General features: G+C 41.0%; 2 protein-coding genes across 3 annotated transcripts; both read left to right on the top strand.

Moving 5' to 3' along the window:
* Positions 1 to 15,310, top strand: rcbtb2 (regulator of chromosome condensation (RCC1) and BTB (POZ) domain containing protein 2). Of its 2 annotated transcripts, none has more exons than XM_072691796.1 (12): positions 1 to 612; positions 2,240 to 2,366; positions 4,969 to 5,119; positions 5,205 to 5,371; positions 6,902 to 7,060; positions 7,854 to 7,961; positions 8,627 to 8,769; positions 9,476 to 9,666; positions 9,810 to 9,936; positions 12,109 to 12,248; positions 12,456 to 12,586; positions 13,072 to 15,310. In XM_072691796.1, exons 2-12 carry the CDS (start codon positions 2,241 to 2,243, stop codon positions 13,210 to 13,212), a joined length of 1,584 nt encoding a protein of 527 aa, XP_072547897.1. In that variant the 5' UTR covers positions 1 to 612; position 2,240; the 3' UTR covers positions 13,213 to 15,310. The 2 variants fall into 2 exon arrangements, with proteins under 2 accessions (XP_072547897.1, XP_072547896.1); XM_072691795.1 differs by having other exon boundaries at positions 2,235 to 2,366.
* An 8,760-nt stretch (positions 15,311 to 24,070) lies between these two features.
* On the top strand, positions 24,071 to 27,099 carry lpar6a (lysophosphatidic acid receptor 6a). Its single transcript, XM_072691033.1, has one exon. It carries the CDS (start codon positions 25,005 to 25,007, stop codon positions 26,130 to 26,132), a length of 1,128 nt encoding a protein of 375 aa, XP_072547134.1. The 5' UTR covers positions 24,071 to 25,004; the 3' UTR covers positions 26,133 to 27,099.
* Positions 27,100 to 27,561: the final 462 nt, after the last annotated feature.

The following is a 27,561-nucleotide window of genomic DNA, read 5'->3' as shown; positions in this document are numbered from 1 at the left end:
TTTTGAGACCAAAGAGACCAAAAGAGGCCTCACCCAGGATTAGCATGGTGGTGCTGATACAGTGAGATTCAGTGAGATCTCATAGAAGATTCAAGCAGAATTTTAAAGCAAAGGAACATAGCTGGAGTCTCGACCATCCTTGCCAATGAAGGCGTGGTGTTTCTGCGAGGGAAAGTGACCCACAAGACTTGCACAGCTGTTAGGAAGAAGGCGAGGCTACCGGTCATGTAGGGTACAGGGAGTCTCAGCGAGTCTCAGCGAGTCCTGCTGCTGGTTCGTTGCATTGGACGCTTTATTAACGAAGACCTGGTCATTTCTCCCCAGAAGCAAAAGTGGAGCTAATCCTTCTCTCCCTGCCCCTGGCATGAGCCCAGCGGTGTGAGAAAACATGCCTCTCCTCTCCTCTCCTCTCCTCTCCTCCTCCGCCGTGTGATGAAGGACTCAGCAGGCAGGAAAATGACAGCAGGCGACTAGGAGGAAAGTCCCTGGACCATCGGACCTCTTTCTTTTAGACGAGCCTGTTTTTGTGAATGGAAACGACCCTGAGAAAAGGAACTAACGTAGCTAGACGAGCTCTCGATGAAGGCACTGGCGTTATTTTAGGAACACGAGGTAATGTTTACTTGCTGTCTGAGGTTTAGCTAGCCTATAGTCTAGTAAGCTAGCGCCAGCTACTGTTGTCCACGCTAGCTAGTGCTATGCAGCTAATGCTAGCTAGCTAGCTAACAGCCAGCTGGTAAGTCCTCTACCCTGCTGACATCCACATTAGCACTAGTAGATATATTCCGATCATAATAATAATAATAATAATAATAATAATAATAATAATGGATGCTCCAGCTAGACGCTAGCACTAGCAAACTTAGCTAGCATAGCTAGTTGGCCTATCTCTATAGCTAGCTAGATAATTGGCGAGCTAAAGTTAGCTAGCTAGCTTATAGCTAAGTCTGCTAGATAATAAGCTAGCTACAGCGGTGAGTTGCCAACAACTGTGTTTTGTGGGGTTTTTTTGGCCTGGCTACCCACATTATTCCTGTTACAGATAGCAAATGGAGTAGCTAGCACTATCTAGTACCACTAGAATGCTTTAGTTAGCTAGCAAGTGCTAGCTAAGTCTCTTAGCTAATCAGCTAGCTAGTTAGCTATCTACCAAGAATAGCTGCAGTCTGTAGCTAGTGCCAGCTAGCTGACTTCATTCCTGTCTGCCGGCTTTGGCTAAATGAACCCCCTGTCTATTATATATTGATTTTTCTAAAACACAACTTTTACACTAAGCCAGAGACATACCCACTAAAATCAAGCCCTGCTCTCGCACTAAAACAACCCTCTACCTGTAGATGTTCACCTAAAGCACCTGTTTCTGTGTGCTCCTCTTGTTGATTAGATGCTATCTAGCAGGTCTTCATTGCCTTTAGTACTGTGCACCTAGTTATTCCTGCAGTGCACTTAACTGAACCTCTCTGGAAGGGAAAAGGCTCCAGGACTGAATAAGGGCACAAGTCTGTTTATGGAGCCTATAAAGCAGGGGTGAGGAAACAGGGGCTGGAGTCCTGCACAGTTTGCTGAGTTTCCCTGCTCTAACAGACCTACTAAACCTGGTAGATAACCGGTAAGTTGATTCATCAGGTTTGCTTAAGCAGGAAAAGTGCAAAGCTGTGCAGGAATCCAGTCATCCAGGACCAGAATTGCCCATCCCGGCCCCCCAAGTTTAAGGGAGAAGAATAATATTTAGAGAAATAAATATTCCCTTGATTTAATACAAGGGGGAATATGTTGTTAAATTGAGGGATTGGTATATAAATGAATTTTTTACGTTGATACTTACTGTAAATAAACAAATCAATTTGACATCTTATTACCAGGTGCAGATGTGGTTTTCAAAAATGTACCATTTTATTCCTTTTGTCACTTTTTTCTTATTGAGATCTTTAGTCATTCAGGCTCCCAGGGAACTTGTAAGGGATAATAAGAGTAAACCGAGGATTTCACTTTTAATGGGTCAACTTGCTCCAAAACCTTTTGTGTCTGTTGTATATTATTTTGCAGGTTGTAGACGAGACTAAAACAGCAAGTTAATGTGTTTAAAAGGCCTCAATGCCCAAAGCTGTTTCAGCCCAGGTCCAATATACGATGACTTGACGTGTGTTAAATCTGCTGTATTTCCCGGTGGCTGTACATCCTGTTCACTGTGCTCGAGGAAAAACGTGTCTGTCTGTTTATCCTGTTGGCTGCAGAGTAGCATGCTAGACGTGGGAAAGTGGCCAGTGTTTGCACTCCTGCCTCCTGAGGAACTGCGACTCATCCGCCAGGCTTGTGTGTTTGGCAGTGCTGCTAATGAGGCGCTGTACGTTACTGTCAATGATGAGGTATGTTTTGCTCATGAAAGGACTGTGCTGGTGTGCAGTAGAAACCCATCCACACAAACTAAAGAAATCACAATAGTAAAAATTTACAGAAACTGTAATTCCAATATAAACACAAGGGGTAAGATATTAACTGTGCATTCAGGGGCGGGGAGGAGGGAAAGTTGCCATGCGCACGCACGCACGCACACACACACACACACACACACAAAATCTAGGAGAGTGATTAAGCAGGTAGAGCTAAGCTATATATAGGCCTGTAATACACCACAAGCCTTGTTTGTATCCTGAGTAGTTTGTGTCACTGAAGTCAAGCTGTTTCCACTATAACTTTTTGAGGCTCTCTTTGTTGTTGGACCAATATCTACATTAATGTGAGAAAATTAAGACACCTCTTGAAAACCTTTTGGTGTTTCTAACATATTTAAACATCCAGACACTTGAACATCATTTAAACAACATGAGAGATTGAGATAATAAAACTGAACACATGAAATTAATGAAATATCTTTTAAAAATCAGTAAAATCAATTAGTAAAATGTTAGTAACAGAAGTACAGTTTCCATGTGAGGAAAAAGTTAGGACTCCCTACATTAATTGCTACATAAACATTTGAAACAGCTGCAGATGATTACAACATGGTTAGAGCAGATGTAGATTTAGAGAACCTGTCTTATTTAAACGTCAGACGTTTAGGTTACGTTCACATTAACCTTAGTTTTAGGTTTTCTCTTGATTGGTGAATGGTCCATTGTGAGATCCTGAAAGTTCTCTGAGCCTTTTGAGTCTGGGAAGGGCTTTTAAAAGGTCTCAGTACTGTTGGACGTCAGCCGTTCCACTGTCCAGAAAATAATTAACGAGTAAAACATCTGCCAGCATTTCTTAAGTTCCATTTATGTAGTTTTATATTGCCTCCATCTCTCAACCAGTCTCAAGACTGTGATTTCTGCCACTGCTGGTAGACCCGTATGACGATACACCTGCAGATTCAGCTGCTTCCTTGATGCTGTGGCCTTTTGCAACCCTAAATGCAACCATTCCTATTTGTCATTACATCTGCTTTGCCACCCATTTTCCAACCAACGAACAAGACATTAACTGCACTTTACATCTCTTTTATATCTATGAATTCTGTTGCACACCTCACAGGTATTTATAGTCCAATCATTCACATGCAGCATAATCTGCAGGAACTTGAAGGTTATACCACCTTAAACATGCAAGGCTTGTTTTTGTCTGGGTGGATTAGAATATTATTAAATTAAAAATCAAATGTCCATTTGTTGAAATACATCAAATGCAGAGGTTTTAATGGTGTGTCCTAATTTTTCCATGTGGTTGTCTATGCATAATCTCAGCTAAGGATTCCAGATGTCTCTGTTGTATGCATTTGTATCATGCAATATGTTAGATGGATGGCTGCATGTTGGGACTATGCAGTTGATTAGGTTACGTCAGTTTTCATCTTAATGGGATTCATTTATGTCTCCCAAAGCTTAAGTTAGAGCTTGCACAAAGGCTTTAGATGATGCCAACCTGGTTTTAAATGGTTTCCATTTCTGATATTTGAAATTTGTTCACACTGAGGTTCATCATTTCATGTCCCTGTGATGTCACCACACTTACATCTGCTTAAGAGTATCTAAAGTAATGATCCAGTACTCTTATCTGTGCTTGTTTACTCAACTTTTTAATCTTCTAGGCCTTAGACACCAGCTTTCCTTGACTGGGCATGATATGACCTGAACAGCACAAAGAGCCATTATATCTGCTGTTTATCTACAGCATAAAGGTTAAGGCTATTTACCCACCTTAACACAAATGGTTTGAGTGCTTTTACTGGTACTGCCAACACATTTGACATCTGTGTACATACCTTGGCTGTGACGTACTAAGCTCTCATCAGCTGAACTATTGTAGTGTAAAGGCTGGTTTATAGACCCTTAGAACATTTTCGATTGTCATTGAGTAGCGGATGTGTTTTTGATGTAGTCCAGCTCAGGCATGCCCAAAAGTGAAATTGTCATTTGCTGTAAAGAGCAGTTGGGCTTAGCTGTCACTAAACTGGTGCAATTTGAAATTTAGCAACCAGTATTACCTTAAATATTCATGCACTATGCAAGATGGAATCAATATAAACCAGAAAAGAAAAAAGGGTATTTATTTTCTCTCTAAATTTGAATGACAATTATTGTGTAAAAATGACAGACCTATTTTTGCTTATTTTGATTATTTTATTTTCATAAAATAAGAAAAGCATTGGTAATCTAGTGTAATATTGGACCTTTTGTGTGTATATAATAAATAAATAATGTAGTACATCACTGCTCTCTAGTGGTCAGAGTTTAAACACAACACAAAATGAACCACAATCTTGTGGCTGACAGGTAAGCTATTAATTAAAAAATCCTGTGCTTTTGAGAATTGACACAGTATTGCAAAACATATCACAGTACCTTTCTATAGTTATACTTTCTTCCACCCCTACTTTGTATGTAACTTGAGCCCTACTGGAAAAAATTAATTCTGCTCGATGAGATTCTCTGTTATAAAAAGCCAATGAAGCCGAATCCTGTTAAATGCTTTCTCTGGGTGCTTTCACAGGTGTTCGCTCTGGGGACGAACTGTAGCGGCTGTTTGGGTCTGGGGGACATGCAAAGCACCATCGAGGCCAGGCGGATAGACGTCTTGTGTGGGAAGAAGATTGTATCTCTCAGCTATGGCACAGGACCACATGTGGTCATTGCAACTGCAGGTGTGAGACCCGTTTACTTTTATTTAATTAAATATTAGCTTTACATATAATTTGCAGATATTTATATATTTTGCATCCTATGTAGAAGGTGAGGTCTATGCCTGGGGCCACAACGGCTACAGCCAGTTGGGGAATGGCACTACTAACCATGGCCTAACCCCTGCTCTGGTCTCCACCAACCTTATTAACAAGAGAGTGACGGAAGTGGCTTGTGGCTCCCATCACACCATCGCTCTCACCACCGAAGGAGAGGTCTGTGAGATGTCGCACTTATTCTCTTTAAAATGTTTTGATTGATATATCAGAATATTATGACCAGCCCTGGTTTGAAATGTACTTCAAACCTTCAATCACTGACCATATAGGAGTATGTTGTAGTTCTATCATTCCTTTAACTGTAGTCAGTCTTAATCTGTTTCTCTGCATTTTTTGTTAATGTCTCTGCCCCCCTTTTCTTCAGTGGTCAACACCCCACAAGACGACCACCACAGAGCAGGTATTATTTGGGTGGTGAGTCATTCTCAGCACTGCAGTGACACTGATGTTGTGGTGGCGTATGAGTGGATCAAACACAGTAGTGCCGCTGGAGTTATTAAACGCTTAACCGTATTTTACTGCTGGACTGAGAACAGTACACTAACTAGAAATATCCAGCCAACAGAATCTTCTGGGCAGCATCCTATGAGCACTGATGAAGGACTAGAGGATGACCAACACAAACTGTGCAGCAACAGATGAGCTTCTGTCTCTGATTTTACATCTACAAGGTGGACCAACTAGGTGGGAGTGTCTAATAGAGTGGACAATGAGTGGACAGACACAGTGTTTAAACACTCCAGCAGCACTGCTGTGTCTGATCCATTTGAACCAGTGCAACACACAATAACCACACCACCACCATGTCAGTGTCATTGCAGTGCTGAAAATTACCCACTACCCACATGGTAGCTGTTCTGTGGTTGTCCTGTGGGGTCCTGACCATTGAAGTACGGGGTGAAAGAAGGCTGACTTCCAGCAGTCTGGAATTATAGAACTACACAGTGCTTCTATTTGGAAATAGGCTGTACATATAAACGTGCTACTAGCCCTGATTTTCCTGATGTAGACATGGTTTTTACATCCGCGCCAACCCCCCTGCTCAGTGACCGCAGTGTGAATGGTTCAGCAGTGTGGTTTTGCCAGTTTGCGAGCTGTCGCAGACAAATGTCTAGTGTGAGGTCTTCCACGACACCCAAAAAGGAGCTGCGATGAGTGAGAGACAGGAGCGTGAGACAAAACTCTTGTAGAGCGTGACATGAGACAACAAAGCAATAACAAACATGGCAAAGGGGTTTTCCCTCTTTACTTTCTCACATTTGTTCTGTGAGACAGCGGGAGTTTGTGATTGGGGTGTTCTATGTTAAAGATCTCTGGGCTAAAGACTGTGTGGTGTGCACACCACTACCTCCCCATAACAGGTTATAGGTGAACGTCATTTAGTGTGAGCAGTAGATCAGTTTTGAGATTTGAAAGTCATGTAGTTCTAACCTATCTAAAGGTTATTTAAAAGAATCTTAAATTGAATTTTGGTACATATTTCAGTATGTTTTTTTATATAGTGACTATAAGTGAATGTATTCAGTTATTCTATAAAATGTGGAAATCCTGCTGCAGTAAGTGTGTCTTACACTTTTTTCTAGTAGTGTACTGGACTGGTAGCTCTCTTGCCTTTTTTTTCTTCATTGTATTGTTTGCCTACTACTCTGATAATCACCGCAACACTACTACTTTTCCCATGTTCAGGTATATGCTTGGGGCTACAACAACTCTGGACAGGTGGGCTCCGGCTCCACTGCCAATCAGCCAACCCCAAGGAGAGTCAGCAGCTGCCTGCAGAACAAGGTGGTCGTCAACATAGCCTGCGGACAGCTCTGCTCCATGGCTGTCCTGGACAACGGAGAGGTGACCTTTCTATCCTCTTCTGTTGGTTTATATCAGTCTGATTGATTGTATGCTAGTGTGTAGGATCTTGTTAGAGCTTTTTTTGCCACCTGAATTTAGGATGTATGGTATATGTATATCTTATGTTTGTGGACAACCCTTATTAATACTGAACACATTCAGCTACTTGAAGTTGCACCCATTGCTGACACAGATGTGCAAATGCACACACACAAACAACTTGTCTAGTCCCTGTAGAGAAGTATTGGCAAAAATGTAGGTGGGACACCATGAACCTATTGGCACTATACCTAATGCCAGGTGTGGGCTAGAGGGGTATACAGCCCCCAGAATTTAGCTGTGAAGCAGTGACACTGTGTTGTCTGGAATGATTGTGCTCCATCTAATTTTTGGGGAAGCTTGGGAAGTGGGGTTGTATGTCATTCAACATCCTGATCTGATCTTTACTAATGCTCTTGGTGCTGTGAGGCAATCAAATCCCCACAGCAATGCTTCAAAGTCTAGTAGAAGACCTTTCCTGGACCATAGAGACAGTTACTTTAACAAAAGCAGAATAGACTCTTTTAAAAACCCTCGACTTTTTAAGAAACCATGAATGAGCAGTTGTCCCAATATTTTTGTCCATGTAGTGTTAATAAGTCAAACATCCACAATTGCGCACAATGAAATAAGCTATATACAATGTGCCATTTTGCATCTACCATATCTGCTAATCAAAGGTCATATAGGGTGTCGTCCCTCTCAGTGATTCTGGATAGCTGCCATGTATTCTGACTGAGTACTGTGTTGACAGACCTACGGCTGGGGCTATAATTGTAACGGACAGCTGGGTTTGGGCAATAATGGCAACCAGCAAACACCCTGCCGTATCGCAGCTCTGCAGGGAGTCAACATTGTACAGGTGAGGAAACAAGCAGGTTTGCAAGGTTTGTCAAGCTCTGTGACTCTTTTGTTTGTGCAGTTTCACTGGTTTAAGCTGTTAAAAGACTCTCCACATGGACATGACCTACACAATGGTCTTCTGCTGAACCAAAAGGGTGTATTTCTAGTTTTGCTTTGCAAAAATGTAAATAATAAAAGCAATAAAGAAGAAAACATTAAAGCGTTAAAAAAGCTAATATACTCTATGTCCAAATGCTTTTTCGACACCCCTTCTAATGAATGCATTTAGCTATTTTAAGTTGTACCCATTGCTGACACAGATGTGCAAATGTAGACATAACAAATGTACAGAATGGGACTCTAGAGCCGATAAACATGAACCAATTGGCATGGTGCCTAATGCAAGAAGTGGGCTAGAGGGGTATAAATCCATCGAGTTATAAACTGCAGTAGAACTGTGTTCTCTGAAAAGATTGAGTACTTCCATCCAGTACTTTTGGGATGACCTGGTGAGTTTGAGATGAGGTGGGGTGGTCCTCATCCATCCATCATCCTTTTTTATATTCTTGATTTCAGAAGAAACAATGAATGGCAAAACATTTCATGTAACAGTTATGAGTTTTTCAGTAAAAGCCTGTTTATCTGGTTAACATCTAACATTATTGCAAACGTAAATGTATCCAGGTGGCCTGTGGCTATGCACACACACTGGCACTAACGGATGAGGGATTTGTTTACGCCTGGGGTGCCAACTCTTATGGACAACTTGGTACTGGAAACAAGAGCAACCAAGCATTACCCACACTCATCAACATGGACAAAGAGAGGTAAAAAAAAACAGCATGCACTGTTAGAGACTTATCATACATGTACATCAGCACTCGCTCACTCACTGCACCATTAAGAGGTTCAGGACTTAACCCAATACATGCAAAGTCAGCCACCACCTCTTTTCAAATGGCCCCTTCTGCAGCATTTACCCACCCAGAGAGAGCATAGCCAATTGTGCTCTCTTGGACACCGGCCATCGATGGCAAAGCAGCATGGCTCAGGATTCATTGAGGAACTCATGACCCTCAGGCTGTAATGGTAGCACATTAGTTCAGCATTTTGCCTGCTGTTCCAAACTTTTGTGACCTTGCTGGTCATTCAAAGTACCCCAGTGTTATGTTAAGCTTTGATTTAAAGCCCAGTTTGCAGAATATTGGGCTAAATGTGGCTAGACATGATGCAGGTCATTTTTATTTATTTAGTGGGGAGCTTAAGTATGTTAAAATATATGTAACTAGACTGTAATGGAAAATCTGTGTTGATTCGTTTTTCACAAGTTTACCAAAAACCTGACTGATTCAGGATGTTACTGAGAAGGTCAGTGTTTAAAGGTTAATGCATGTTTGCATCCAAACAATGTTTTATCCGGATTTAAACCAGAATGACCCTGTTATTAATCTCAGAGCTGCTGCTGTTCTATTAAAGGGTTAAGGTGTCTGTGGCTAGTAAGATGATTCAGTTTGAAGCCCCTCTCCCCTCCAGGATGGTGGAGGTAGCCGCATGTCACACCAGCCACACGTCAGCCGCCAAGACGCAGAGCGGCCAGGTTCTGATGTGGGGTCAGTGTCGTGGTCAGGCTGTTCCCTACCCACACATCACACACTTCTCCAGCACTGACGATGTGTTTGCCTGCTTTGCCACTCCTGCCGTCACCTGGCGTCTTCTCACTGTGGGTAAGAAGGTTTGCAGACAACAGCATGATTGATAGTTTGTCTCGAATTGTATCTAAATTGTTCAACTTTTCTACAACTTTGCAGTTTGTGTTGACTTGCCATTGAAAGTGTATGACAGCTATGCTGAAAATTCTGTTTGTTAGATGGAGATGACTATCTGACTGTGGCCCAGTCCCTCAAAAGAGAGTTTGACAGCCCAGAAATCTCAGACCTCAAGTTCCTTGTTGATGGGAAATGCATCCATGTTCACAAAGCCCTGCTCAAAATCAGGTATCTCCAGCTTTTCTCCAGGCGATATGGAGTCTTGTGGGGAAAGTTTCTAAAATAGTTTTCCAGCTGTTGCTTGCCTTTAGTCCACTGAGGCAATTTTCCTTGTCATAAAAGCATGCATATTAAATTTAGATTGCACCAAGAAATGTCCTCTTCTGGTGCACTTAAGAGGAATTATTAAGCTGCTTCTCATAATGAGCACAACACCTGCATATAGCTTCACCAAAACAATGCATGATATTTTTGTTACTGTTGAAAATGAAGGGGAGAATGGTTGGTTGAAAACTGGTGTGTTGCTGCAAGCAAGGCAGAACAAGAAAACACAATGAACAGGTATGGGCTGCAACATGGTGATTAGGCAGAAACATGCCATAACCTGCTCAAGGAAGTAAAACCTAAGGTCACTTTCAAAACAGACTTTCCAATTAGGAAAGAATAACAGGCATTCACAGTCTATTCAGTCAGTGTTGTAAGTCACGTTAAATATTTAGTGCATGACAAATTGTTTTCACAGCTTTCTAGTACCTCATGAGCATGTGGACAGTGTTAAGTCACCTAACTTGATGAAAAAGTTCAGAAGGTGTTTTGCACAATGTGTACAATTTTTACCCGTTTGAACAGAAATGAGACAATTTCTGGAATTTGATTATTAATGAATGTACTGTAAGTAGTTTTTTACATGGGGAGGTTGTGTAATGTCATTTTACTATAGGATGTCTGTAAACTTTGACAGATTAGCACAGGATAAGAAACCTCCGCCTGAATTTACAGGAACAGAAAAATAACAGGTTATTTTTACGGCTCATTTTACAGACGGTAAAAGGTGCCTAAATCTTTACTAATGCTGGAGCACGCAGTCCGTAAAATTGCTGACAAGGCGTATTTGAACGGGACTGAATCACTGAGGAACTCTGCCGCGATAATTACGTTATCGACTTATCGTACGATAAATGGATGTGTCCACGATAAGTTTAGCAGACGCAGATAATAGGCAATTGGTTTTCGCGCGGGTTTGTTTACATTAGAAAAAAACACAGCAAGATTTCTGCAAGGCACATGGTGCTGCTCTCTCATCGGCTCCCTGTCTAAGGCGAAGACATGTCTGCGCCAGACAGCGACATCTATCTGTTAGGAAACGCGTGCGTTGCACACAGAGGAGACAGTGGAGGCAGATGCAGGTGGAGGCGTGTTGGCTGGCGAACATATTCGAGGCTAATAGGATCCAGAAAGAAAGTTTGGAGAAGTAATTCAAGATGGACTTGGTTTCAAAGCCACATTGCACTGCTCCAGTGTGGGAACACTTTGGCTTTAAGCCAAATGAGCGTGGAGAGCCCATCAGCTTTAACGAGGCGGTATGTCGTCTTTGTCTAAAAACAGTGGCAACAAAAGGTGGTAATACAACTAACCTAAGAGCCCATTTAAAGCACAACCATCCAGTTCAATTTACCGAGCTGGAAACAAAGAACCTGGTTGGAGAGGGGGCGTCCAAGCAGGTGACCATCACGGATGCCTTTGCTCGACAGTGTAAATATATAAGTGATGGCGTGAAACGGCGCACGATTACAAACAGTGTAACTCACTATATAGCCAAAGAGATGCTGCCGTTAAATACGGTGGAAAAACCAGCATTCAAAAACATGCTGAAAACGTTTGACAGGCAGTACGAATTATCAAAGAAAACATGCATCTCTCAAACTCGTTCCAGCTTTATATAATGAAGTGAAAGACAGCATTCTGAAGGAGATAAAAGACATGGCATTTTACTCTGCATGTTACAATATTATCGTTTATCGCGATAATTTAGGAGATGATTAATCGTCCAGGAAATTTTGTTATCGTGACAGGCCTAAACTCTGGTAATAATTACTTTACTCCACCTCCCCCATGTCTGAATAGGACTTAAGTGTAGGTGTGTTTATTTTTGTGTTTTTTCACTTTTTGACATAATGTTTTTAATGTTTTACATTGTTACCTAATTTCATGATGAATGGACCAATACAAAAGCTCCTAAATAACTTGGATAAAATCTTTGCATTGACTTCCATTGAAAGTGAAGCATTTTTTTTTCTTTCTTCTCTTTAAAGTTGCCATTTTGGAGATTCACCATTTCTTGTCTGCTTAATATTTCTTTGATGTTCCCTTTCTTGTGCTAACTGTATGCTCCGTTAAAAGGTGTGAGCATTTCCGAGCACTGTTGAATGAGACTGATGAGGAGGCCATAGAGATCCATCAGTTCTCCTACCTGGTGTACCGCGCCTTTCTGGAGTACCTCTATACAGACGCTATCAACTTGCCACCTGAGGATGCCATTGGTAAATTGAGTTTAAAATTTATGGATCTATTATGTGCTTACATTTATACAGATTCACTGTTCCAATGTTGGTTGCAAACAACTGCTCTAGACGTGATCACTAGTTCTCATTTACTGTGTAAAACAATGTATCATGATTGGAGAAAGCTAATGAAAATAATACCTGCTACCTAGTCCATTCACTGACTCTCAGTTCTCTCATGTGAAGGTCTTCTGGATCTTGCTACCTACTATAGAGAAACCCGCCTAAAGAGGCTGTGCCAGGAGACCATCAAGAGAGGCATTTCAGAAGAGAATGCAATCACATTGCTGTCTGCTGCTGTGAAGTATGAAGCACGGGTAGGCACACGCACACACTCCTGCCAAACTCCCTTGGCTGCACTCTCCTCTATGGAGAGACATGTCCAAGGGAAAGCGCGATCAGAATTCTTGGCAAATTGTGAACAGCCTCAGTTCCTTTGTTGATTCCTTTGAGATTCTGGTCCAAGTTGGCGTCATTTTATCATGCAATTCCTGAAGACATTTTTCAGAAGTGCTTTCATGGACCGGACTTATAACCCACTCCTTCACGAGTAGCAAACTAAAGATTGTCCACATGTTAGTCCACTGTTAGTACTTCAGTTGCTTTTAGTGTTTTGCACCAGTGACTGTGTCCTTGTTATATAAAAGAAAATGCACATTTTCCAAATTGTTTCTTTTTTTTTTTTTTCACCTTATATGCATTTGTGCTTTTCTAACAAGGCAGCTAATTTGTCATTGAAACACACAATCGTTTTTCTGTGCTGTAACACTTGCTCATGTTACTGTCCTTTCTTTACTTGCAGGACCTGGAAGAGTTTTGCTTCAAGTTCTGCGTCAACCACCTGACCGCTGTCACTCAGACCCAGGCCTTCGCTGACATGGACCATGATCTGCTGAAGAACTTCATTAGCAAAGCCAGCCGCTATGGGGCCTTCAAAAACTGAGAGAGTGGGTCCAGGTCCGAGGGAAATCTACAGAACAACACTGGACTGGCTTTTAGGAGTATGTGGAAAAATATGGGCCAAACATCCCTGGTTTGAACGTGAAGACCATGAAAAATCACAACACTGGGTGTCCTGTAGGACCTAGTGCTTTCAAGCTACATTCCCAAAATGACTCCAAAATGAGTCAAAGAAAGGAAAAAGGGTTAGGAGATGAAAGCTTCTCAGTTAGGGAAGCCATTAATAGCACAAAAGGGACTTGGAATTTGGTGTGATATGTGAGGACCACTGTACCCAAAGGTATCTCATGGTCCTTATGAAAGGGATTAATGCAATTTAATAAGGGATCAACATTCCACTAGTGCAGAGGAGCATAAAGATGCTACTGTGACTACTTTTATGAGTACCTTCAAGAAAACGTCACTGGATAGGTGCTTTCTCCAAAACCAGAGAAAGGTAACTGGAGAGAATGCACACCTGTTTGAGTAGTAAAGTTTTTTACTCCATAGAAATGTTAAGTATAATATATTTACTGTAGTATTGAATGAATTATACTGTACCAAGACTGGTATACTCTAATAATCCAAATAATTAGAGAATAATACTTTGGTTAAACACACTCAGACTGTTTTACTGATTACGGTTTAAGGTTGGCCATTGCTTTTATGAAAGAACACGTTACTTTCATGTTCGTAACGTCTTCTGCCATTGCTAACTTTTGGGCTTCTGGATGGCTTTACCATAATGAGATACATGATGCAAACCTCTGAAATAACTCCTGTGTTATAACCAATATAGGGTCTTATTGTTTACTTTGAGTTAGTAAAGATTTAACCAACACTAAAAATGACATTGAAGCTTAGTGCTGATATAATTGAGTTACATTTATTATTATTTTTTTTTTTTACTTTAAGATCCGCCATGATTTTCAGAGCTTGCAGTTATTCTGCCACTGTGCATTCATTTACAGCTCATTCTTTCCTATCAGTAACATGGTTATTCTTTGCTAAATTGTACTTTTTATGTTTTGCATCATTTTGTTGTTTCTAATGCCAGAAAGATCAGTATTTGAGGCTTGTGTATCATCATGTTTTGCACCTGTTATTATTTTATATGCACTATCATCCTTCCTTCATAATAGTCTAGAATATGGAGATAAGATATGGATCTGTAGGTAGTGTTTACATAGGAAGGTGATAAAAGCTTCTTTTGGTTACTTATTAACTGTTTGGGAGCAGCTGAAAGCTGCACTCACCACCTGGTATAAATTAACTATTGAGTGACTGGATGGACGTTTTTAGTCTTCCAAGTTATCAAGACCACCGTAGCACACCCAGTTACCTTGTAATAGTACCACATCATGTAATCGACATAATTGTAAATAAGATTATATTTTTCAAGCTTACAGTAGCACCTTGAACTGGCTCATCCTAACTGATTAAATTGAAAGGTTTAACTGCACAGATATAAATTGTCAGGTCCAGGTCCAGTATTTGGGTGGTGGCCCAGTTTTGGAATTTTGCTTCTGTAGACCAACTCAAATGATTAGAAATGAAGCAATTTAGAGGTGATTCAGGAGATTTAACATAAATATTGCATATATTAACAGTTTAGGAATTACAGCCTTTTCTTTTGACACACAATAAAAAAAATTTATAAAAAAAAGTGAATAGTCCGTAGTTCCTAAAAGGTTAATGCAGTATTTTTGGTAACCCCTGGAATCAAAGCTAAAAGTCTACACTTTAATCAGCCCCTTGATTGTGTCGTATTAAAGTCATTGTGTTCATGTACTTTTAAATAGCCACTGTCCACATACTTATGGACCTGACTGTAGGTTCCGTTAAGCTCTCAGCTGTCTTGTTTACAGTAAAGGTCTTACCGCCACCTTGAGGGAAAACATGGTTACATAACCCCCTTGAGGTGGATACAGTTGTTTTTGCCCCACTACTGATGAGTCAACAGGATGTTGACTCTGTTATCAGTCAATTGCCAAAACTCAAATTCTTACTGACAGCAGCTTCTCTCTTTATATCATGCTTACGGTTTTACTGTTACACTCAATGTTGAAATAAACGTTCCACAATAGCTGGATTTATTTTTATTTTTGTAAGGTTTTGTATGTTGCAGATTATAACCACTTCATCATCTAAACTTCAGCAAAACATTCCTTCTCCAGGATGCATGGAGGGAAAAAAAAGGAAGAGCAGGGGTGTGTAATCCTGGACCGGTCTAGCTAATTAAGATTCTAAATTTAAGCTCTATCTCAAACAATCGTAAATCAAATATATGTATATTATGCCGCGTAATGTCAGGTTGCAGGACAGATGACTGATATGCAAACACGTCTCACCATCCCAGAGTCTGTTTCTCAAACAGAGTTGGCAGATGGGGTGGTTTTCTGATAAATTGGATGGATTTTGTTTGAAAATAGCAGGGGAGAGGCGCTTTAGTGTGGGTTTATTTATTTATTTATTTATTTTTTTAATACATTTTTATTTTATTTTAATTTATTTAGCTTAGAATGACATTAAATCTGAAATTATCTGGCTCATTATGTCAGTGATGTTGATCAAAACATACATTGAGAATGTAATGACTTGTTTTAAGTGAGGGTAATAAGAACTGGGGTTACACATCCCCTTCCCTCATATTCCAATCACCCACTACATCTTAAGCTCTATCAGGTAGGCACCTCCCTTCCTGTGCCTCTGTGGCCGTGTAAGATCCAATCAGCAACATGGGCCATCATTAACCACTCAGCTTTCTGAAGTAAAATAGCACACAAAAATGATCCTGAAAATGAAGAAGTGATCCTGTAGGAGCCCCCCTCGTTACTGTTTCCCTGAATTGCCCATGATTCGTCCTGAAAGGCTCAACTGTGAGGTCTGGTGTCTCAGACCCACTCTGCCCTTCCCCACCTGACCTCAACCCCTTTTTATTCGCAACCACTGACTAGATCTCTCAGCTGCTTATGACAGTTCCTTTGTGTTTACCCTCGGCACATGGCCTACTTCGCCTACCTCTACCTCCACTGGTTGGTCTTGGTTGGTCTGTTCTTGATTTTAATTGGCTGATCTAAACCCTTCTGTTTGATGTTTAGGGTCACTTCATGTTTTCCCCCCTAATTCTTATCACTCTTTTTGTTAAATTACCTTTGCAAGGCAGTGTCAACCAGAGGAGGATGGCTTTAGCTTACAAGCCTTGCTTTAGTGTTTTTCTGCAACTTACTGCCTCAGCTGGATTTCTGAAAAGCTGCTTCATAGAAGTAGAAAATATATACAAATAAATTTGTTTGATTGTTGATGTAGAACCGGCCCTGAACATGTAAGATCTCAGTACCACCTCCAGATGGCAGTATCTTAATAGTGCATGTGCACAGTTAATCCTCCACATGCTCTCACTGAATCATCTCAGAGCTTCTACCATTTGTACGCTGATTAAGATTGGCCATATTTCTTCGGGTTAAACTGGTTTCGCTGGTTCTGACAGACTAACAGCTAAATACATAGCAGTCTAGTGCAGAAGCAGTCACCAGTCAGAGTGGTTGGGTTGGACTGCGTGATTTGCTAAATGGTACATGGATTTTAGGTTAAGCCGGTGTCATCACTGGCCTTTCTCTGAGCTCATTCGTTGTGAGGAATCATGAAAAACTTTTTGACTGCATCTCGCCAGCAGTGGTGAGAACCCTCTCTCTGCGCAATGACCACAGTCTTCCTTTCTCAGCACTCCACTAAATAGAGGCATTGATTAGCTCATGCCAGTGAAGGCCATGTCTGAAACCTTTGCTTTATAAAACTTCCTCAGCGTAGTCTATTCTGTCTCTAGTTTTCACACCTCAACACCACCCCATCTCCTCTCTGTTCCTCTGTCCAATCTCTCAAGTTCTACATTGTGGGGGTAGTCCTCTGGTATTACACAGAAGCCACCAGGAACATCAGCACGACTTCTCAGAATTCTTTCTACTCCTACAGTAATACAGATGAGCTCACTGATGCTCTCTGTGCTGAATGCAATCTATAAAATCTATACAGCAATGCGACAAATGTAGTAAAAAGCCCTCCCTAGTCAGCAGAGACAGTTACTCCAACAAATGCAGGATAAAATTGTTTTTATTGTACCCTTGATTTCAGAAAAAACAATGAATGAGAAGGTGTCCCAATATTTTTGTCAATATTGTGTGAGTCTGCTATATGACTAAATCACAGGTTTGCTCATTTCAACGAATGAAGGGAGTCAGGCTACATGTTGAGATAGTGTTGGGGTAGCCCACCCTATAGGTGTTTGGAAGTGTATTTCGTCCTTCTGTGGCACTGTTTCTGCTTGCTATTGAAAAGAGAGGCTACATGTCATTTTAAGCATCAGCTTTGTTTATTTGTGTATCCATCATCTGTTTAACCTTTAAAGCTGAGAAAGTGAGAAATCCTAATCATATTCAGTTCATAATTCACAAATATGTCAGCACAGATTCATAAACCATAAGTCCTCAAGAAACTAACAAAAATGAGGCGTGCTACAGCCCCGATGTAAAAGCCACGAAGCAGTGCTAGAGGCTTTCACTATTGCTCATGAAGCTGCTCATAAAAGTCCCCTTTTGTCACTAATCCTCTTGCTTACCATGCAAATACCTTTTCTGTTATCACCACAAACAGAAGTCAAGTGGATGCTGGAAAACAATAAACTGAGCAGCTTATTAAAGGATTTATTGAAAGGCTCATAAGTAAATAAAGGCAGACAGGCATGTTCAGATGATGAGAGGAGAAGATGATGCCCCACTGAACTTGTAGAGAGAAAATAGCAGCAGTGCTGTTAGGAGTCATGTGGTAAAGTGGCGGCCTTGTCTATTTTTTGAGAACTCAAAAAGGCTGTTTGAGGGTAGTGTTTGCACATCGCATCAGACCGCTACCTAAAATATACTCTTGCGAATGTTCCAGTTCACCTCTCAATGCAGCAGGGTTTATTATACACCATGGTCAGTAACTGCAGGGACTTCAGTGGGGCTGTTCTTTGGTAATAGTTTGTAAGAACACTTTCGGCCTGCTGGTGGCCCACAGGCTGTTTAAGGGGTTAATTCTCTTATTGCAAGTGAAATGTGCATACATCAGATCCTCGCTATGTTGCCATAGTTTTATCCTTAATCCCAGACCCTTACAGAGTTTATGTACAGAGGTAAGTCCCACCTGTGTGCAGACATCACACTTTGGGGTCTGTATGCAAAAAACTATTGTTTTTGTAACATCTATACTCTGTATGCTGGCACAGATGTGCAAATGCACACACACACACACACACACACACACAGCTTGTCTAAAGACATAAAGACATATTGCCAATAGAATAGGACTATTAGGAGCAGATAAGCATAAATCTATTGGCACCTGTTTAGTTTATATGTTTAGTTTAGCTTTTGGTAATTAATGTTTCTTAGATAAGGGCTGCAGGTCCAGGGGTTCGCGGACCCAGGGAATTGTAGTACACTGAGATGCTGGAGCTGTCGTCTCGCTGCTTACACGCGATCACTCAGGTTTGTTGACGGTGGAGCAGATAGATGCTGGTGTTCTCAGGGTACGCCCGTGTCCGTGTTACCTTCTGGCTCTCTCCTTTTAATTATGCTGTGATAATCAGACCTGCCGGAGTCGTCAGACATACCCAGATGCTGATTCTCAACATTCTCTGCACTCCATAAAATTCCTCTTAGAACTAACTTCTCTCTCTTTACCTTCCCCGAGTAAATGGCCACCCAGCCCGATCTGCAGGAAGATTGCCCGCTGAGGTCCCCTCTACATCCTGCCAGTAGTTGATGTCCATCAACTTTAAGCATAAAGAAAGAAAACACTCGGAGAGAGTTCTCAGGCAGTTGAGGCAGAAACAAGAGAGGGAAATAGAGGGAAAAAGGCCCATTGTGGATTGCAGTGGGAATGTTCTTACGTTGATGACAGTGATAAGAAAGCGGCAGTGATAAAGCAAAATTCAGAATTACTCTACTGGACATTCTGGAGTAAACACACCCCATCCATTATTTGGCTACTGAGAAGGGAACTCCTCCTGGTATAGTGTGTCAGTACTGTCACTACATCTAAATCACTTGCTTTGTCATGTCTAACACTGGGAAGTTACATAATGCTGTATTGTTAGATTGAGCTGACAGTAAAATTCACAGTTATTTAAAAGTTGCAAAAATCAGTCATTATGATCTTATTTCCAGTTCCTGTGTTACAAGTTCCGCTGTTGAACTTTCCCCCAATTTCACTATCGTTGCATGCAATCCACGTTGAGCAACATCATTTTTTGTCTGATCATAGAGCTCCTTGTCAGTCACACTTTTATTTCCTGCATAGCAAATTCAGCACTCTTATGAACACACTGTCACTTGTTTCACACAATTTCACACCAATGACTGATGGGTAGCTATAGCTATATAATTAATTAGCATGTCCTAGTTTAACTATCAAACAAAATAAAAGCAAATAATTGTTGTTTCAGTAATTGTAACCCTATAGGATCATCACTGTTACATCAGTGTGGCAGGAAATAATGTATTGCAATATACAATACACACGCAGTACATGAAGCAACGCCGAAGTTTAGTTACATCAACAGTGCAACACTTTGAAGCAAGATGTTCTGAAAAGATGTTTGTTCCTTTCCTGGACTGTTTAAGCGTTGGGTGACTTTACTTTTTGTGTATCGGCTACATTTGATCTGGTGGAAGAAGCAATTCTTTTGTGTTGTGTGTGACCTGCAGATTGGAAAATGCTCATTACTGATCATGATGAGGCTTGTTTACTGGGTTAATGGCATTCAGCAGAGTTTATGCTTTAACCGTACAGTATTTCCCATTGCTTACCCACAAAGTGGGTAATGATGTGTAGCGATGAGATCAGTCGAGTCATTTGACTGTGGTCATTTACAGTAGCTACAGGCTCCAAATCTTTTGATGTCACATTGTTCTTCTGAAGTCACCTCAAAGTGTGTTGTCTCCACACAAGTGGGACCCTCTTGTGAGGCCCTGAGATTAAAGATAAGACTATGGCAACATAGCGTGGATGTCATGTATGCACATTTGACTTGCAAATAGAGAATTAACTGAAATGTTGGCAAGCAGGATTGCAGTTGATGGCTTTCACATTACTGTGGTTGTACTTGCAAAAGATCAACTGTCAGATCAAGGATATGCAGACTCATGCAGACTCATGGTCGCTAAGCGAATCATGGTTGCTAAACCTTGCTTGGTGTTTTTACTATACCTTTTCATATAGCAGATGTGGCCCAATGTAGTGCTCAAGGACTCCTATCAGTGTAGCACAGCATAGTCACCCAGACCAGTAATCAAATCCCAGTTTCCCACATGGTGTGGTAGCTCACTGGCAGGTAATGGTGTTGGTCCAGTGCACCACACCAACCACTTATGTAGTATTACTGCTTGTGAGATTGTTATGAGAAGATCACTCAGCTTACTTGTTGAACCTTTTGGGGTGGATTTGCTCATTAACACCTTACACCTAAGTGAAATGCCTACTTAGGATCTGAAGCTTTTCTTGCACAGCACTGACATGCATTCTTGTGTCCAAATCAGAATAATGTTGTCCCTTACAGTAAATTCCACACATTCTAGCCTCCCAGGCACTTGCTGACTTACCTGACCTTAGCGATATACGCAAAACAATCCCAGATCTGAGTAAAGTTTCACTGAGTTTAATGAATACTTTGACATTAAACATGACGGATATTTGAATCACTTCTTTGGAAAAAATTCTACATTCAATTAAATGTAACTTTATTGTCATTATACTAGTACAAGGTTGGACAGTACAACAAAACACTGTTAGGGTAAGTCTCTGGTGCGGTAATAGTTAAGGACATGGTGAAGGAACAGAAGTGCAAAGTCTACAGATGAGACATGAGATAGGGTTGTAAGCAGCATCTTTATGCACAGTGCAGTATAACAGTGTATAGCAGTTCCAGTATAACATTCCCTAAAGGTACTAAGCACAGTTTCTCGGTTCCAGCAAGGTCATCACAGAGTAAATTAGTGGCCTGAGCTGGTGTCTTGGCCTTGGCGTTTCCTGCTATTGTAGGTGGTTTAACTGATTTGGAACTTCAGCCACATGTGTTTCATTTAGCGGTCATGCTCAGGTCTGCTATAGGATTTAGGGGCGACATCTCCTTGACCCCGATGGTATGTGTTGCACGGAAAACCGCAGGAGAAAAGGAACAATGGCTATAAACATCTTGCATGTTTTACATTGTCAGCAAAGACTTCAAAACAGCTGTTATTCTGATTTATGGTGTCACCACTTCATACGCTGGTAACCGCAGCATGTAAGCAACCCCCTCTGACAAGAAAACAGAAACATCTGGCATGTACACATTTTTTTGGATTACTTTGAACCCAGAAGCTACTTGGTCAGGTCTAGGGTGGGAAATAATTAATAAATAATAAATAATTTTATTATATAAATGTAATACATTTAATATGTTTTTTTCTTTTAACTCCTAAACTAAAAGACACAATTACACAAAGTATATTTTCTATTTTATTGGGAAAAATACATTGTCGTATTAAAAAGGGTGATTTTTTTTTTAAGAAGACACTGGTGACACACAAGCATCCACTGTGGTTAGGATGTTGTGGCTGAGGGGGCTTTTAACTCAGAGTAGACTATACCTCAAAAAGAGTTTGAGGGACTGCAATACCTTTTAAAACATGCTACAATAGTACATTGCCATTTAATTTAGCAAGACCCATACACACCTCAATAGCCTATATGGGCAAATATTCACCTGTCAATATTATTTATTTATTTATTTTCATTGTTTAATTTAAATTAGTTTAATTGAAGTCAGCTACCTTAACAAGACAGGCGACAACTCTATGTGACATTTATCTGATTATTGATTTGGACATTTTAGCATAATTGGTTCACTTGATTTTACGATTGGTTAAAACCTTCTTATTTCATATTTTTTTATTCATTTGATTTTTGGTTGGTTTGTTTGTTTGTTTGTTATTCTTGACAGAAATCATTCCTTACATTTATTCAGTATTTAGATATATTCTTATTTTTATTATTATTTATTATTTATTGATTTGCCTGAGGTTCATTCTGACGTTGAGTGTCTGTCAACTAATTTTCCAAACAAACACAACAGGCTAGAGAGACGGAGGCCCAGACTGTCTGTCTCGTTTGAGTTGATCCTGCCACAGGTTCAAACTCTGCTGAAAGTGAATCTATCTAGAACAGGTATTGACACACCCTTAACATCTGCGAGGGCAAGTCAGAGCAGAACACTGAGCTTACACTAGTCACTGCACTGTTAACCCGCACACTAATACCACACAGTATTACAGCTTCTACGTGTCCTGTGGGACTACCTGATGATTAGCCGCATAACAATCAGCTGGTGAAATAACCAGAGTGTATGATTCATGAGGGAGGGGTCTTAAATCCAAAGATGGATGTAAACCACTAGATTTTGATGACGTTTGCACTTGCTGTTCCCCTTCTTGCTTCTGGACATGGTGTTCACACACAAGTGTATATGCGTGTGTGTATATACACATTGGAGCGTCTGTGGGGGATTGTTGGGAGTTTTTCTTGCTTTGTGTGTTCTTGTCTATTTCATGGGAAAAGGGCAAAGGCAAAGTGCTTTTTTTCTTTCTTTAAAGTGAACAAGGGTTTTCGGAAGAGGTGTGGTGGTAGGATTAAGGTTCTGTTTACAGGCAGGCTTAGGGATAAATTTAGAGGTTCAGGGTAGTGGTCATGATTCGCATAGGATTAGGCAGCTGACGATTTCCCAAAAGGGATTTAAAAAAAAAAAGGATTCGTGTCTGTTTGTAAATCTGTTTTTCGGAATATGTGTGTATGCAGGTTAGTACTTGCACAAGCTGCACCTTGTCATAAAGTGTGTGTAATAAGTACAGAGGCTAGATGCCATGGTGTTGTTTTTTCCCCACTATTAGTCAGACATATTAGCGTTTAGGGTTGAATGGCTTCACAATTTAAAGAGACAGTCCACTGATTTTGTATTTTTTGTTATTTACATATATAACCATTTACTTATCAGGAAATTGATCTCTGAGTGAAATGCTGAAGTTATTTAGCTTGGTTAGTCTAGTGAATGTATGTTAATGGGTTCTGCCAGCAAGCTCCTCTCCACAAACAATGAACTGAACTGAACTGGGCTCAGTCAGTTAATTAAATTAAATTAAATGTAATTAAATCCATGGATCTGTTTGGTTGAAAATAGCTCTGAAAACCAGCAATTATTTAAACTAAGTCGCAGCTTTATCTGTTAACCAACTAACCAACAACAGATACTGAAGAAGCTATTGGCAAAAAACGTTTTTTCACACGGTCCCTCTCCTAAAGTCATTAATAACAAAGGGAGGAACGGGGATGGAAGACCATTAAAGAAAGACTCTAAGCTGCACTTCAGCAAAGTTCAGTAAGGCGCAGTGACAAAAGCAAGACAAAAGACAAAAGCCTGCAAACACAGCAAGTTCTGAATTTGTCTTTCAGAAAGCTCAGCCCAAGACCAAAACCCAAATGAAGCACTTTCTGTCCAAGTAACGCTTTTCAGTTTCTGGTCTAAGAGGAAAAGAGAAAAATGTGAACTTTGCCCACTCTGAAAGTCCTGTTTCTGGTCTAAGAGGAGAAGAGAAAAATGTGAACTTTGCCCACTCTACCACACGTTTGAAACCTTCAATCTGATCTTTCAATATCTGGTTCTTCTCCAAACACCAACAGAGAGAGCAGTATGAAGGTGGTGGGAGGGGCTGTGACGAAACTCAAAAGCACTTCATGTGATAAAGCTTCAGCTAATGAACCCCCCTCCCCAGCACACTTTCAACGTATGAACAACAGAATGTCCCTGAGGCTGTTGAAGGCGGAGATACCAAGTCAGACAGACAGAGAGAGAGAGAGAAAGAGAGAGAGAGAGAGAGAGAGGGAGAGAGAGAAAGAAAGGAGGGGGCAGGAAACAGTCTCTGAAGAGAAGCTGCACCTTCCTTCACATTGTCACACACTCAGGGAACAGAACTGAGGCAGCGTGTTAGATCCATGCTGTGGTTACACGGAGGAGGGAGAGTCAGACTCCACAGGTGCTACGAGCATATGTGTGCTTAAATAGGACCAGCTGTGTGATTCCAAATACATAAAGGCCTGCCTTCAAGTGTTGGAATATTTGAAAAGCCCACTGAGGAGGGACAACTGCTTGACCACTTGGGATTACTTTCTTTGGTGACTTTTAACAACTTTGATGTCCTTCTTCATGGGGACTCTCCACAAGTGGATTTTAACTCAGTCGACTGTCTTTGACCTCAGGGACTTGCGGATCTGCTTGGTTCTCAAAGGCAAAATGATTCGGCACGGACAAGTTGTCCGTGTTGGAGTTTCTGAGTGAGTACGGAGCTCCTTACCTTTGGGCTGGGGGTCCTGCGGGGTGGCTGGGGAAAGGGCAGAGGAAGGGGGAGGGGAGGAGGAAGCTAGAGCTTGTCCCCTGTCTCTGGGGAGGACTCCTTTCACCATGAGCTAACCCCCCCAGTGGTTCATCTGAGGAATCCAAAAGGGAAGCATTTGAATGCTCGCAGCCTCATAGACTCCCCCAGAACACATGAAAGAGGCCTCTGTGTCCCTGGCTACAGGACTATTTTGTGAGAGACACTTTAAAGGAATGTCTCCGTTGCCTTGGGCTTTTTGTTTCTCTGACCATTCCTGTTGGATCCAGGATCGAGGGAAAACCTTCCATTGTATGACACTCGCATAAGTCCTGCTCAGCTCTTGTTTCCTGGAAAGATGCACCTTGAAAACATCACCTTGCAAATGGACAGCAACTTCAGCCACTGGAGCAGTAATGCCAGCTTTCAGTTGAACGGGGTGAATCCCATGAATGGGGGGGACTGCCCTAAGAATGATGGATTCAAGTATCAGCTCTACAGCACAGTGTTCAGCATTGTCTTCGTGGTGGGGCTCATAATGAATGTAGCAGCCATGTACATCTTTACCTGCACGCTGAAACTCCGCAATGAAACTACCACCTACATGATGAACCTGGTGGTGTCAGACCTTCTCTTTGTGCTCACGTTACCATTGCGAGTCTTCTATTTCCTGCGGCAGGACTGGCCGTTCGGTGGCTTGCTGTGCAAGCTTTCAGTCTCCCTCTTCTACACGAATATGTACGGCAGCATCCTGTTCCTCACCTGCATCAGCGTGGACCGCTTCCTGGCCATCGTTTACCCTTTCCGTTCACGGCAACTTCGGACCAAGCGCAATGCAAAGATTGTGTGCGCAGCCGTGTGGGTGCTGGTGCTGTCTGGAAGTCTGCCCACCGGCTTCTTGCTGGACTCCACCACCCCGCATACCAACTCCTCCGCCAAGTTCTGCTTCGAGAACTTCTCCTCCAAGCAGTGGAAGGCACATCTCTCCAAAGTGGTGATCTTCATCGAGACCGTTGGCTTCCTCATACCACTAATGCTCAATGTGATCTGTTCTGCCATGGTTCTCCAGACACTGAGGAGGCCTCAGTCAGTTGCTCGAGGAGGGAAACTGAACAGGACTAAGATCTTGCGCATGATAGTGGTGCACCTTTTGATCTTCTGCTTCTGCTTCATCCCTTTTAACGTCAACCTAGTGTTCTACTCACTGGTGCGCACCAAAATGTTGGGAGGCTGTGCAGCAGAGTCTGTGGTCAGGACCATCTATCCAATCTCTTTGTGCATAGCTGTATCCAACTGTTGCTTCGACCCTGTTGTCTACTATTTCACATCAGAGACTATACAAAACTCCATAAGGAGAAAGTCGCAGGTTGACCGAAACTACACAGCAAAGTTCTCAGAGGCCTTGCAATCAGAGACAAACTCAAGCCTCAGTTTTAACCTGAGGTCCTTTAAAAACAAGTTCTTCCTAAATGAGTCCAGTGTATAAGGGGAGAATGGCTTGGAGAACGACAATATACTTGCAGAACCAATAACATAGGGGGCACTCACAGTCAACACTGCATGCTAAAGCAGGTGCTGTAATTTTGCTGCAAGCATGCTGTATTTTGGCTTCAACATGCCACAGAAATGAATGAATAGAAAAAGAGCCTCCCTTCTGTTGGCTGTAAGTGCAAACCCCAGTACACTGATTTTGAAGATCTGAGCTTTTGGACATCACTGGATATTTGGTGCAGGAGCCACTTGGGTTAATGGATATTTCACATTTTACTACAGTGTTCAGTGTGGATCTGTGAGCTCTCCTGATAAAGCACAGAGCAACTAATGGACTATGCCTAGTGGCCGGTGTTTGTACACCACTGTACAACATATGCTTGAGGTCAATACAGGATGGCTTTGTTCTCATTAATGGATTCATGGCTAAACATCTCCCTCTATAATAAAGGATACATTTAGCTGTTGAAAAACCTTTCTTCCATCCAGATACATGCAACTGCAATTAACTGACTGTGAATAGCACAGACTATCATTTCTTACAGCATAAAAGTCTTACATTGCACTTAACGTATTTACATAATGAACATATCAGTAGCATATCACAAATATTTAATGAAACTCATACCAAGTGTTTAAAAGTGCCGCCACAAATTCTTTTAAATGACAAGGACAAATTCCACGAAACACTGAAATGGCACTGATTCAGAACCACAATGTTCAAAAGTGCCACAGCGTTAATTCATGAAAAGATGTTTATTGGCACTTTATACTACATTATAAACTTTGTGTATATACATATACACAAAGTTTGCACTGACCACTGAAATTGACTTTACATTATGCACTGTGTTTCTGTTACAAAACCACATTTGAAAATAAAATGTAAAAATGTGAATACAGAAGTATTCGTTTCTTTTTTAGACTTCCTCCTATTCATGCTAGAAGTTCGGTGTGAAACTGATCACAAAGTTCCTTATGTTTATTCTTGTTATGCTGTAATTATCATAAAACAATGACAGTTGATGTTGTGACCACATTGTGTTTTCATATACACTCAAAAACCAGTGTAAAAAATATATAATTTTGGAGTATTTTTATTGGTCAGTTTATCACTTTGACAAAATATAATAAATGACTGTCAGATTGTCATTATATTATAAAGTTAGTTATAAAACTGCAAAAAAATTGATCTATAAGCTTTTTATGTCATTGCATTGGTATTGTCGCTGACAGAAAAAAAACATGTGTAAAAAGAGATTGTGACACAGTGTTCAGACTTAACATCATCAAGAAGTGAAAAAGGCAAGAATGTAGATGCGGTTTGTGTGACATCTATATATATATATATATATATATATGGGACATTGCTGTGACAATTTCATTCATATATATATATTATATAAGTATATATAAGTTATGTT

Source organism: Salminus brasiliensis, chromosome 11, assembly GCF_030463535.1.
Source record: "Salminus brasiliensis chromosome 11, fSalBra1.hap2, whole genome shotgun sequence".
Classification (NCBI taxonomy): Eukaryota; Metazoa; Chordata; class Actinopteri; order Characiformes; family Bryconidae; genus Salminus; species Salminus brasiliensis.
The sequence above is the reverse complement of the archived record's forward strand: the minus strand, read 5'-3'. Positions and strand labels throughout refer to the sequence as shown.

Coding starts and splice junctions, on each gene's coding strand:
- lpar6a (XM_072691033.1), top strand. CDS start 25,005: ATGCACCTTGAAAACATCACCTTGCAAATGGACAGCAACTTCAGCCAC.
- rcbtb2 (XM_072691796.1), top strand. CDS start 2,241: ATGCTAGACGTGGGAAAGTGGCCAGTGTTTGCACTCCTGCCTCCTGAG. Junction 2,367..4,968: donor ACGTTACTGTCAATGATGAG/GTATGTTTTGCT, acceptor GTGCTTTCACAG/GTGTTCGCTCTGGGGACGAA. Junction 12,587..13,071: donor CTGTGAAGTATGAAGCACGG/GTAGGCACACGC, acceptor CTTTACTTGCAG/GACCTGGAAGAGTTTTGCTT.